The 14,125-nt window shown below is 39.4% G+C and overlaps 1 protein-coding gene across 2 annotated transcripts in view; it reads left to right on the top strand.

Annotated features, from left to right (window-relative positions):
• The window catches only part of PPM1A (protein phosphatase, Mg2+/Mn2+ dependent 1A), a 32,486-nt gene extending 27,998 nt beyond the window's left edge, over positions 1 to 4,488 (top strand). Inside the window, exons 4-7 of one of the 2 annotated variants that reach the window (XM_040975488.1) lie at positions 581 to 689; positions 2,587 to 2,644; positions 2,721 to 2,811; positions 3,616 to 4,488. In XM_040975488.1, the coding sequence (XP_040831422.1) occupies positions 581 to 689; positions 2,587 to 2,644; positions 2,721 to 2,798 (245 nt within the window). In that variant the 3' untranslated portion in view covers positions 2,799 to 2,811; positions 3,616 to 4,488. The remainder of the gene's footprint in view (positions 1 to 580; positions 690 to 2,586; positions 2,645 to 2,720; positions 2,812 to 3,615) is intronic. The other variant, XM_040975489.1, reaches the window with a different exon arrangement.
• The last annotated feature ends 9,637 nt before the right edge of the window (positions 4,489 to 14,125 follow it).

The following is a 14,125-nucleotide window of genomic DNA, read 5'->3' as shown; positions in this document are numbered from 1 at the left end:
TTGTGCATGTTATTTAAGTATCATTTTGCAAATATAAATGTGAAACAATTTGTGTTAGTATATAGTCAGCAAATTTCCTTATTTAGAAGTTATTTTTTCCAAATCTGGAAGTTATTTCCTTTTTTTTTTTTTTTTTTTGCCCCTTTCTCTCTGTATTTTTTTTTTTTTTCTGGTTAATCTGTGCGATGTATTTTACAGGGAAAATTTCAGAGAACTTGTTTCCAGTCTGGAGAATGAATATATCTCCTCAACAGTAACTAGTTGATATCCTAAGAAAGAATGTTCTCGTGTTTGCATATGTGTCCTGATTATGTAATGCATCAATTTCAACATGATAGATTTTTCTTTTAACATTTTAATCTTATTTTCATTCTTTGAAATTTATCTTTTGTGTCTTTTTCTGCTGCTCTTTGTCATAAATTTTCAAAGCTCAACTTGTTTTGTTTTCTTTTAAACGATGCCAGTTTAGAAATTCTCAGATATGGTAACTGTCATCTTTAAAAACCTAAGTTATCTTTGTTTCAGTTTTTAAAAATTAAATTTGGATAACACTTACAAAAACAGTACTTCTGATCCCCAGAAATCATAAAGAAGCAGGGGGAAGGCGTGCCTGACTTAGTCCACGTGATGCGCACGTTAGCCAGCGAGAGCATCCCCAGCCTCCCTCCCGGGGGCGACCTGGCTAGCAAGTAAGTGACCTCTGCGCCCGCTCCCCGCTTGCTGTCAGTGTGTGCAGGTGTTGGGTGTCCGTTGATCAAATGTGCTTTTCCCTGATTCCTAAAGCAATGCAGTTGTCCGTAGTACAGTATCTAAGCTGTGACTTCGTGTTTTTTGGTATTGGGATGTGATCCTTATGTAGATAGCACAATACCTCTCTCCAGGGAGCTGCACTGAGGGCTGTTTTGGAGAAGCTTGGGTGACTTTGATTTCCTCATGCAGCATGAATGAGATAATCAAGTGAAAGAATTTTTTAAATGTGCAGCGCTACCAAATTCTCAGTGAGTGTTAGTATTTAGTTGGGTGATTTTGTCAATCTGGACGAAATGACACGGCAGAGTTGGTCTTGATGCGTCTGAGCGCATTTCTGTGTCTGATGTTGCTAGTGTCTGGTTACTGGTTGCTATTGTCGTTGAGTGAAGGAAAGAATGAATGCATTTCTAGCCCTTTTCCATTCTACGTTAGTTCATGGAACAACCAATTTGTGTAAAGTATTAAAATGACATTCTTACACGTAGTACACCGGAAAAATTCAAGCTACTTTAACGTTTTCACTTCAGGTATACTTGTAGTTGACTTACAAGGTGTGTTACTAATTTCCTTCATTCTCTGCTGTCTTGTGAACAGGTCGTAATCATACAGTGTTCTGGGTAAAGCTGGCTAATAAATTGCTTCAAAGCGGCTGTGGAAATATTAAAATGAGACCACAAGTTTTTAAATAAAATAATATTCAAAAACAGGGATTTATCTTGGAAATTTGATATTCCTTTTTGAAAGGCAGATTTACAAAAAGGAATAACAGAAATATCTTCCATCCACTGGTTCACTCCCCAAGTGGCTGCAACAGGCAGAGCTGAGCTGATGCAAAGCCAGGAGCACGTTCCGGGTCTCCCATGTGGGTGCAGGGTCCCAAGGCTTTGGGCCGTCCTCTGCTTCCTTTCCAGGCCACAGGCAGGGAGCTGGATGGGAAGTGGCGCAGCCGTGACAGGAGCCAGCACCCATTGGAATGCAGGCACTTGAAGCAGGAAAATTAGCCAGTTGAGTCAAAATGCTGGCCTTGATATTTTTGTTTTAAAACTGCTCTGTTAAAGGGGCATTTTGAAAGATAAAAACTTAAAAATATGTTGTTTTGTTTTACTACATTAGATGTTAAAGTTATTTCTTTTTCAAGACTAAGATGCCTTCTAACTAACAGTATGTGTTTAGTAATACTTTTTAAGAAGGTATCCTTGTCAGTCTGGCTGCCTGGGACCAGCTCAGTAGCCTAGTAGCCAAAGTCCTTGCCTTGAATGCACGGGATCCCATATGGGCACCGGTTCTAATCCCAGTAGCCCCGCTTCCCCTCCAGCTCCCTGCCTCTGGCCTGGGAAACCAGTTGAAGACGGCCCAAAGCCTTGGAACCCTGCACCCTTGTGGAAGACCTGGAGGAAACTCCTGACTCCTGGCTTCGGATTGGTTCAGCTTCAGCCATTGCGACCCCTTGGGGAGTGAACCATCGGATGGAAGATCTTCCTCTCTGTCTTCTCTGTATATATGCCTTTCCAAGAAAAAAAAAAAAGACTGCCAGTGCTGACTCAACCCCTTAAGCCCAGTTCTGATCTGAGTAGACCACATTGACTGGTTTCTTTATAAAACCTGTTTTTTTGGTGTTAGGTTAACTGAGTTGATGGAATGTTAGATTGCAGTGTGACCTCTACCTCCACAGTGGCACCCACATGTCCTGAAGTGAGGCTCACTTTACTGAAAGCGAGAAATGGAACTTAAATAATTTCTAAAATTGCTTTCGAAAATCTACTGAACACCTAACTGTAAGAAAACGTGATCATACTTTCCAAAGAATTAATTTTCCACATTTTCTTTAAAATTTAGGCGGAATGTAATTGAAGCCGTTTACAATAGACTGAATCCTTACAAAAATGATGACACTGTAAGTAACCTTTTAGTTTCCTCTGCTCCCCTTCCCCTTCACTCTAAATGCATATCCTTCCTACCTGTTTTTGCAGAGCTGTCCACTGCACCCACTCTCTCACACACACCCTGACTGCTCTCATCTCTGCCTGCACCACAGTTGTAGTGATTGAGGACAGAATCACGGTGAGTGGCCACCTCTCTCAAAGCAGAAGAAAGTCCCTTTGAGTTATTCTGTTTTTTTTTAAAGCCTCCTCAAGCATTCCACTTCAGAAGGTTTGCCTCCACTCAATGAACTTTTTTATTGTCGTGGGAATACTATCTCTATGAGAAGCTGGATCTGTTCTAGGTTTTGCAAGCCACTACAACAGAGATACCAAATGTCCATCTCCACTGAGTATTTTCTATGGTTGGAAATATTTTTGTCAAAAATCCTGAGTTATATGTATATTTCTTTTAAATGTTAGAATGAGGAACACTTTATATTATATTAGAATGCTCTGTTCTCCAAGTAAGTTTTTTATTGCTGATCATTTGTTGTTGGGTGATGTTTATAAAGAAGTGGTCATTTCAAATCATTTGGGCACAGTTCTCAAATATTTTATGTGTTGCATTTGAAACTACCAAAACTTGTCTTACTTAAGGCTAATCTCTGCAAATACATTGAAAGTTTACAAGAGTTGTATTCTAAAAGACTGAATTTATCGGAAGTAGTATTCTTTGTGTATTCTTTTATAGCACTGCTGACTTAATGATTTATTTGGTCAATCTCACTGTAAACTCATTCTAGTTATTTTCCAAAAAGCAAAACAAAGGGTTAACAATTCTTGTCAGTTATTGATAACACATACATGCATATTTGCATACTGCAAAAAATTTGCACTTTAAATGCCGACTTTATAAAACCTTTAATTCTGCATATCCAGAAAGTAGTATAAAGCACCTCTAAGCTTTAATTTAGTTTCTTGTTTGTTTGTTTTCCTTATCAAGGACTCTACATCAACTGATGATATGTGGTAAAACTGCTCATCTAGCCATGGAGTTTACCTGCACCTCCAAAGGAGAGTACGGCTTGAACCTTTTAACATCCATCCTCAGCATTAAGGAAGGGATATGACGTGGTGAGAGAGATTACATCAGAGAACTTCAGCAGTACAACAGCTAGCCCAGAACTGATTTTTTTTTTTTTTGTGAATTTGAAACTTATGTAAAAGTGATTTCAAACCATAATTCATGTTGTAAATCAGACTCCAGCAATTTTTGTTGTATGATTTTGGTGTTTTTTTTTTTGTAAAGTATAATTGTCTATGTACAAAATACTCATATTTAATTATGAACTGCTTTAAATCACTATCAAAGTTATAAGAAACGTTTGGCTTGTTGTGTGAAGCAACAGATATATAACCCTTTCAGGTCATGTTACGTTTGGACTTGGGGTTGGGACAGGGAGAGCAGCAGCCACATCAGCCTAGGTGCTCAAATGTGCACATGATTATGGAGAATAATGACAAAGCTAAACATCCACGGAGTTACTGAAAACCACCTTCATGTTCCTGGCAGCAGGACTGGCGCTCCTGGTGAAGCCGTTGCCCTGTTTTAGCTGTCTGTCTGAATGTGCTCTCCTTGCTGCCGTGAGTACTACAGGCATACAGTATATTCCTAAGGACATCAATCTGGAGGCTGAGATGCCTTGATTCTTTGCACCTCTTTTCCAAGCCCTTACATTTAATTACTAATTGATGAGCAGCAGCTTCCTACATACTGTAGGAGACTGCCATGTTTTTTGCTATCATGATTGGCTGGGCCTGCTGCTGTCCTAGTAAGATACTCTGAATTCCATTTTATCAATAAAGCTTGATTTAACAAACAAGAAGTTTAATCATGTATGTGTAATTCCTCTTTTACCTCTGCCTATTAAAATACCCAGTGCCATTGTCAATGAGGTTTTCCTGTAGGAACAGAAATTAGTCTCTCCCAGTTGGACAGTGCTGTTATTCAAGGCATAGGTGGAACTGTTTTTCTTCTAATTAGAAAGACTAGAAGATTTAAGTTGCTATTGTTCCTTAATCTGTTTTTTAACTAGGTTTCTTTTGGTCCGCTTATTTTTCATTAAGATGTACATCAGCTTAAATTTGCCTACTGTCTAATTAAAACAATTGTCAAGGTTCAACATGGTCACCCTGTGTGGTAGGTGTGTGCCTGCGTGTGTGTGTCTGTGATTTTTAATTGGCCCATGTCGTTAGAATCTAAGTGGTTGCGATATATTTGTGATTTGAAATATAGCATGTTGATAAAATTTAGTTGTTGGCCTTTAAAAATAACTTTCAAAACTTAAGGAATTGTAGATATAAAATAGCCAAATTTAATTTTAGTTTTAATCATTCTGGTTGAGCATATGTGAAAGTGAGTTTAAAAATCTGTCCCATTGAAAAGATTGTGTGCCCTTATGTGTTTTTGTCTCTTTAGGGTCAGTATTGTATTTACCACCATGTAATTTACTCATTCAGTAGGCAGATTCCCCTCTAGAAAACTAATAAAATGTAAGAGTAAAATATAACTTTGGATACAAAATCGAAAAATCTTTGTGTATAAAAGCTAGCATAATCCATTTTGTTACATTTGTTTTTTCCCTAACTTGGAGATATACATATTTGTATATATAGCCTTAAAACTAATGTAAAGTTAGGGGAGTAGTGGGAAAAGTAATGTGAAATGTCTGATTTAAGTAGTTTCATACCAGCAAAATCTTTTCATTATCACTCTTATTTGAGGGGTGATTACATGTAAATTAATTGTGTTTAATTTATGTCTTAGTCAAGCATGAATGAAGAAAAACTGAAGTACTATTTATATTTAGAAATTCGTAACAGTTGGAATTACAAAACTAATTCCATACATAAAATAAATGCTTAATGCCAAACACTGTAGTAGAATGCAAAGTATGATGTTTCCATTCTGGCTTGGTAAGCATCTAAGTGGACATTTCCTGAACACCGGTGCTTCTATTGTAGATGATTACCAGACATACTAGTACAGTGAGAAGCCAGACCCTTCATTTTTAAAGTAACCCGGAGTTTTAGTCCCATAAATTTTACCATCTTAAACCGGCTGGGGGCTCTTGAAATGAAAAGTGGTCACAAGTGACAACTGTGACAGAAAGCTGTGTTTCAGACCATGGTAGTATATTTAGAGGTTTCTCCTTATTTGAGAGTCCTTAAACAACAAAGATACCGAAGTATTCCTCTGTTAAAATTGCTAGCACTAAAATTAAGCTTGGAAATGAGAGCAGACCACATTCAAGTGTGATGCAAGAAGACTCCTGTCCACATGAGTCAGCACTGCCATATTAGGTAAGAATGTTTTCTTCTTAAAAATATAGGAAGGAGGTAACTACATTCTAGCAACAGCCCACGTGTGTTCCTGGTTCCTGGAGGTGGTGGTCATGATGGCAGACCAGCCACACTTCTAAAAGGCATTTTGCACCTCTGTTGTACATTGCGGGTTTTACCACTTAAGTTCTTGATCCCACTTCGTTTATGCTGACTAGCGTCTCAGGAAAATGCCTCGATTTTTTTTTTAATGAGCTGTATGTTCTTTTCTTTGGAGGAAAAGTTCTTGTATGATGGTAATATTCAAAATATACTGTCATTTAAATAGCTTATTAGGGTGGTCCCAATTTGCTTATCTTAATAGATTTAATTTTGCATAGTAGGTACTTGCCACCCCAACAATTACACTGATGTGTTATTAGTTTAAAAGGGGAAGCCCTCCTGATTTCCAGCAGCAGCGCAGCGCTCAGTGTTCACCTGAGCAAAGCAAGGCGGGACTGTCCTTATTCCGCTTTTGAATTGTCTCAAGCTTGTTCAGTAACAGTCATTAACTTCTCGAGGGCTGCACAGTTGCTACAGCTACTGAAGTTTTTATATTAACATTAAGAAATGTTAGGAATGCAAAGAGTAAGAAATACATTAATTGTGTAATTCATATACTCTGAATTACAGCAGTACTTTTAGTGACCATTCAGTTGATCATAGATTAATCCAGCTAATGATTGTTTTTAGTGTTATCTGCAAGGCACTGTTCTAGGCTGACTACCTTGGGACTATAAGGAGATGAATAGAGCTTTGCCTTCAAGGAATTTGCATTTGGTAAAAATTCGAAGTTTTAATCAATGTTACTATTGTAACTGGATCACTGATTTAGGAAAAAAAAAATTTCCCACCTACTGTTTACTGGGAATTTTCCAGAACAGGGCATTTCACTGCCAAAAGAGCTCAATTGTTCTTCCTCTGTTCACCTGAAAATGCTTTTCTTCTGTCTTCTCTCTCTCCCCAAATTTGAAAATCACATTCAAAAGAGAATTTTGCTTGGCATAAGAATAAAATTGAATTGATGATGCAAGGCTTAAGTTCCTTCCGTGTGCTTGATTATCCATAATGAATAGTCTTTCCTTTTTCTGCTGATAGCATCAAGTCAGTGAAATAATGTATTTATTAGAATGCGCCAACCCTCAATAAGTGGTACTGAAGTTTAAAGTGTTAAAAATATATGTCTGTGTGTCTGTATGTGTGTAGCTAAGTTGAAGTTCAGTAAAGCTTGCTTATAACATTGCCAGTGTTAATATTCCGTTTTAGTCAAATGATGACTGAGTTTTAATAACTGAAGAAGATTTGCTCATCTTTACTGGACAAATTCAAATGGAAATTGTGCTTGTGATTCCTGAAAGAACTGATGAAATTGAGTACTGCCATGTTTGGTTTTGTGTTTTGAACTTCAGGATACATACTTCAGTTAACTTTGCTCATTTTACAGTATTGTGTTAGGATTTGGTTATCACAAAAGATAGACAAGTGTTTCAGCACATGAGTGGTTCTCATTCGAGGCTTTCCTTTGAAAGGAGCCTTGAGTTTTGCATATTTTTGCTTCCCAATACTGTTATGAACAGTTTTTGAGTGACGTAGTCTTCTAGTTTTTTCAACACTAGGAAATCTTTAAAGTTTTAGATACCTAATTTTATTTCTTCAATAACGTGCTATGTGTTTTGGTTTATTTTTAATGCTTGAAATACTAAATACATCTGCTAATTATGTAATATTGTACTGTTTTGATGAAAATAGTGTCTTCCCTGAAGGTTTAGTTATTACAGATAACAGTGCTTTTCAGAAGTAGCAAGATAGGCTCCACTTCCTGTCAGATGGCTGCTTTTCACTTTGTTCACCTGTACACAGATTGTCTTACTGGTTAAATGTACTAAGTTAGTGGCCTCTATGCTAGCATCGCCTTATGTGACTTGCAGGTGGGAATGCTAATTAGAAAAACTCAACTCATACTGTTATGACATGGGGGAAGGGTCGTTTAAGTGATGTAATCATGTGATTCTTTTTTCTTTGTATGAAATGTTGTCCCTCTTTCTACACTTCCTTTCTCTTGATCAAGAAAGCCTTAGGGAACAGCCTGTCAATGTGCATGGATGGTCGGTTCAAATAAAAAGTAAAATCCTGGGGCGGAGGGTGGCAGAACGCCGGTGAGAGGCTGTTGAGGATAAAAGCCGAGCAAAGCTTGCGTGGAGTTGGCCAGAGATTTTAGTGAACTGATCTGTAACATGAACTGGCAAGATTCAGCCTTCACCACTCAAACAGTTTGATGTTTCCAGGAAGATAATGATCAAAGTTATTAATTATTCAACTTAAGCAACTGAAAAAATCAGCCTTTCAGTTTTCTACTAGTTTTCTACTTTGTGTTTGAAGTCAGCAAGTTGCCTGGAAAGCTGTTGGTTAGCTACTGAGTTAGAAATACCCTGATGAGGGACAGTGAGTGGCACAAGTTTCACGTTAGCAATGGATAACCTTTTCGGGTCACGGGTCCTTTGGGGCTGATGAAGCCTGGGGCGGCTCCAGCCCAGACACATCGTGCCCGAAGGTTTACGATACAGCAGTGTCTCCCGGCTCCTCCAGTTGGAGCCTGCACTTCAGCGGAGCAGGCTGTCCTTCCGCAACAGAACCTGTAAAATAGTTTAAGGGCATAAAAATAACTGCAGTCTATTTTAAGGAATTGTCTCATTTAAAATATAACAACAAAGGGAGAGGGAATCCTGGTTAGATCCTGGTATGAAATTATGCTTTTGTTTATTTTTAAAGATTGTACTGAGTTGTGCTAGGGGAAAATAACGCTGCAGGTAAAAAAAACAGTGTTTGAACTAACTTGAGGTAATGATTGTTTTCTGTGAGATTTACCCCCTTGGAAACTCAGATACTTGGTGAAATGAAATTTGAATGTGTCTTGGGTGTTTCCAACCTTCAAGGAATAGACACATACTAGCTAGCAATATAGTAAGTAAACAGTCAGGTCCCAGGATTAAAGATTTAAACTTCCTGGTACTAGAAGTCATTAAAAGTTAAATTTCATTTCAGACTGCAAGGAACTGGGTGTGAATAGAGACTGTTAAGATAGTCTAACATGGCCAGCCACCAGCATATAGGGTGCATGAGATTGCTGGTACAAAGAAAAGTTGCAAACTTCTATTTGCTACCCAAGCCTAGTATTCAGGTAAGGTGTGTTGGATTTCCATTGTGGGGCCTTTGAAGGCAGGAACGGGCCTCCTGAGGTTAGCTCTGGTGCTGCTCACCGCTCACCCACTTGTCTGTAGCATGCTATCTTGTTTCAGTGTAATGCCCCCAGCAGTTTCACTTTTGAGCTTTCACTTCACTTGAGCCTGTTCAAAAGCATATTGTGTAGAGGTTCGTCGTCTCTAAGTATGGAAGTCTAAGACTAGTACAGTTGCAGGTTTTTTTTTCCTCAACAGTAACACAGTTCTTCACAGTGATTCATCTACTTTGCAGTGTATGTTATTTAAATTGAAAGAAATTCTATAAATGTATGTTTCGTATTATGTACCCCTTCCTGGTCCAGAGAAAGTCTGTGAATTCAGTTCTCACTTTAACAATGTATTTTGATTTCCAAGTTCCTTGACAAAATTGCATTCAGCCTGTAGATGGTTACAGATTGTATGTGAAATGAAAGGTAGAAGTAATTTCTAGTTTTTAAAAACTGTGCCACTAAATAAATAAGCAGTTGTATAATGCGTGTGTATATTTATGATTGCTTGACATTTCAAAGCATTTTTGTTCAAAAAGTGAAATTTTGAAGTTAGTTATAAAGGAAAATCTAGGGGTTTTCCCTTCTGTTTAAAAAATAAATCTGATGTTCATAATAGTGAATTAGACTAATCACTAGTTCTAGAAAGGCCAGATCCTTTGTATTGATGGCTAATTGGTACTTTAAAACATGGCAGAGATAAAGAAGCTGAGACGATCTCTGCTTGGCTAGAGCATTCCCAGGCTTGATGTTGTATTTCCTACGCTCTTGAAGAGCTAAGCTTGGGAGTTACCCTGGACAGGTTATCTGAGTCAGGCCCGCAGTGCGTGCTTCACTTGCCCTTGGCTGTGTGTGGTCCAGTCCACAGGCTATGTGTGCCTGCTCCTCTAGCTCTCATCGTGTGTCTGTCACATCTGTCAGTGTTTGCTCTGCCACAGGGTAACTGTGTGAGCCTCAGTGAATCGTCTGTTTCCTCACTTAAAAGATTTGAGAATTGGTTGTCCAAGTAAAATTGCAAGCTCCAAGAACTTCCATAGTTTATTGTCAGATATGTAATAACAACCATGAGACATCCTGGCTGAAGAGAAGTCCTAGGACTAAGCAGGGTTTTTTGAAGGGATGGGGGAGCTGGCAGGAGGACATTGACAACATTTTTTTAAGATTTATTTATTAGAAAGGCAGATTTACAGAGAGGAGAGACAGACAGATCTTCCATTCGCTAGTTCACTCCCCAAGTGGCAAAATGGCCAGAGCCAAGCTGATCTGAAGCCTGGAGCCTCTTCCAGGTCTCCAGTGTGAGTGCAGGGTCCCAAGGCTTTGGGTCATCCTCTACTGCTTTCCCAGACCACAAGCAGGGAGCTGGAAGAGAAGAGCGGCTAGAACATGAACCAGCGCCCATATGGGATCCTGGTGCTTGACGCAGGAGGAGGAGCCAGATGAGCCATTATGCCAGGCCTGATTGATTAGTTTTTAAAATGAGTTGTTTTGAGATGGACAAATTATGAATACATTGCCTTGCTATCTTTGTTTCTCTCTGTAAGTATATATATATACTTACAAAATTGTAACTAATATATTACAAAATTGTGATTGTAGAATTTGTTATATAGAGAGAAATGGTGATAAAGAGATCTTACAAGTACTAGTTCTCTCCCAAAACGACAGCAGCAGTCAGGTCTGGCTCAGTCTGACATCTATGCTGGTCTCCACATGAGTGGGTGGGCCCCAAGTATTTAGACCATCAGCCACCTGCCTTCCCAGGCACAGCAGCAAGGAAACTGGATTAGGAGCAGAGCAGTTGGGCGTGAACCAATGCTTGGATATGGGATGCCAGCCTAGCAGATGGTGGCTTGACTTGCTGTTCGACAGTGCCAGCCTTCATTATTTATGTTTTAAACATCTCCAAGAACTGGTGATACATTTAAAGCTAAGGGGTTATATATGTGAACAAATCTCCAAATAGCAAAAATTAAGACTAGTTAATGCTAAATTTATATAGGAGTTCTGGTGTTAGGACAATGTGCTGTTTAAACAGCTCTGTGAGAAATGGTATTTTTATGGTGATTAGAAAAGGCTAATAAATTTAAATGTTTAAGGCAAGATTACGACAGATTGAAGATTATTTTAAGGATTTAATTAATTTTCTATGAGACTTTGGTTTTTGTTTTGAATGTTTGTTAAATTTGTATTGGAAATCAGATTTGCAGAGTGGAGAGACAGAGAAAGCGCCTCCATCGCTAGTTCGCTCCCCAAGTGGCCACAACAGCTGGGGCTGAGCCAAACCGAAGCCAGGAGCCAGAAGTTTGTTCCAGATCTCCCACACAGATGCAGGGTCCCAAGGCTTTGGGCTGTCCTTGACTGCTTTCTCAGGCCACAAGCAGGGAAGTGGAGCAGCAGGGACGTGAATTGGCACCCATGAGGGCTTGGTGCATGCAAGGCAAGGACTTTAGCCCACCGCGTTGGCCCCTTAAAGATTATTTTGAGTGCCTGGCGCAATAGCCCTTATGGCTAAAGTCTTTGTCTTGCATGCTCCAGGATCGCCCGTGGGCGCTGGTTCATGTCCCAGCTGCTCCACTTCTCTTCCAGCTCCCTCCTTCTTGGCCTGGGAAAGCCCTGGGACCCTGTGCCGTGTGGGAGATTCAGAAGAGGCTCCTGGCTCCTGACTTTGGAACAACTCAATTGTAGCCAATTTGGCCACTTTGGTAGTTAACCAATGTATGGAAGATCTTTCTGTCTTTTCCTGTCTCTAAAATGACTTTCCAATAAGGAAAAAAAAAGTAAATCTTTTTAAGAATTATTTTGAGTTGTAACATTGAGTGGCAAATTTCTTCTTACTATTGTACTTGGTTATTGAACTATGTGGAGCCTACTTAAATCTGTGATTAAAATGGCACTAAGAAATTCTCTGCAAATATCCTTGAAAGTGCAGTCTTTGCTAAGAGAACTGTGGTCTTGAACTTTGTTCTATGTGTCAGTCTGGCCTTAGGGCATTCTTTCTAAAGGCTCTTTCTGTATTTTAGTGTTAAAATTGTCTGGCATTTAAAAATCTAGTTTAGTAGAAGCGTTTGTGACTGTCAGAAGTCAAAGGAATTGTATGCACATCACACATTTTGAAAACGTGCAGGGAGTGTTTGTTTTTTTTAGTTTTTGGTGTAACAATCTTGAATGTGCTTTTGATAATATTTAATTAAAAAGATCTTTTGCAAAGATTCATTTATCGTTTTAAGAGCAGAGGCATGAACAATCAATTGAGCTTCCAACTTCTTAATGTTAAAAACGATGTTCTAGCTAAAAAGTTTCCAGAACATTCCTGACAAAATAACATTTATAGATATGGTAGAGCTACATAGGAAGTGATTTTTAAAAGTTATCATTTAGCAAATGTTCTTGTAGTTGATGTAAATTTGGCTTTTACAACTATCTTTGTTTATTTTGACATATACCTGTACAGTGATCCTCAGCAAAGTAAAAGTGATATTGATAGAGGCAGTGGAACTTTTGTGCCCAGACAGAAGAAAGGAAGCTTGCTTGGCATTCTTTCTTATGTATGCTTTATTGTTTGTCTTTTGTTTTGTTTTAAATAGAAAGGCTATTCAAAAATTAATGAAATGGTGTATTTCAAATTTTTTATCTACCAGACAAAGTTTATATTGCATTTATATGTTACTTGGCAGAGAGCTCCCATCTGTTGGTTCACTCCCCAGAAGCCCATGACAGCTTGCAACGGGCCCCAAGCCAGGAGCTAGAAACTTAATATAGGGTTCCAGTGTAGGTGCCAGGAACCTAAGTACCTGAGTGACACCACTGCCTGCCAGGGCCTGCATCAGGAAGTTGGAGTGTTGAACCCCAGCACTCAGACGTGGCATCCCACCCAGTGACTTAACCTTGAGGCCGAATGCTTGCTCCTAAACTCTTTTTGAAAAGCTGTTAGGTCTTGTTTGAGTGCCAGCTGGGACTGCTGTAAATACTGTTACAAACAACTGGAGTCATTGAATTCCGCATCATTGTCTAGCATGAGGGCTTGTTTGCTGTGTATTCTCTGCCGAAAGTCTGCAGTCAAGGCTGAGCTACAATGACAGTAGGTTAAGACCTTTCCATGTATGTGCAACCTTGTTCAGGCCCACCTTGCCGTCCTGTTGGCAGGGTTTCCTACTTCATAGATGAACCAATTTGACATCTGACGGGACCTCAGCCTTGGTGAAAACCTTCATCCCAAGAGGAAATGAAGGAGATATGGAAGACATGGAAGAATGAAGTATCGGTTTTTAAAGATGACAGGATTCTCTATATCTACTCGAACTATATTGTCATTTTAATTTCTTGGACTGATTTTTTCCCCCCCAAATTCATTTGTTTGGTTATTAAAAGCAAATCTGAATATGTGAAAATGATTTTACTTTGTAGAATTAGAGTTTACAATTTGCTTAAAGCTTGAAGGTGTTAGATGAAGTTGACCTTTTTCTATTTGGCAAGGATGGAAGAAAAGGAATATGAAGGGGAAGGTGAAAACAGGAACCCCAAGGAAAAGGAGCAACCGAGGGACTGAGTTACTAAGTTGAGAGCTTGTATCCATTTAGACACCGTAAAGCAGCCTGCTCTCCTGTAGCTCTCACTGGTGGCCTCCTCCCCTCGACCTGTCCTCGCAGTAGTCTCCAGCGTCCAAGATTGCCCTTGTTTTCCCAGTTCCCTGGCTGCACAGAGGTTCCCAGCCTGTGGCAAAGAGGCCAAGTAGCCTAGGAAGCAGTGGAGGTGGAAGGCTCGGGCTGGAAGTTGCCCCTTTCACCAGCCAGTGTACATCAGCCTTGCTCCTCCCATGATCTCATTCTGTGGCTCCTATTTCAGGGAGAGAACACCCAGGTCCTAACAGTGGCCTGCAGGGAACCCATGTGGTCTAGGCCCTGTGCCC

This window comes from Ochotona curzoniae, unplaced genomic scaffold (genome assembly GCF_017591425.1).
Source record: "Ochotona curzoniae isolate NIBS_2020 unplaced genomic scaffold, NIBS_Ocur_1.0 contig_2688, whole genome shotgun sequence".
Taxonomy (NCBI): Eukaryota; Metazoa; Chordata; class Mammalia; order Lagomorpha; family Ochotonidae; genus Ochotona; species Ochotona curzoniae.
Note: the sequence above shows the minus strand (reverse complement) of the source record. Positions and strands in the feature narration are given on the sequence as shown.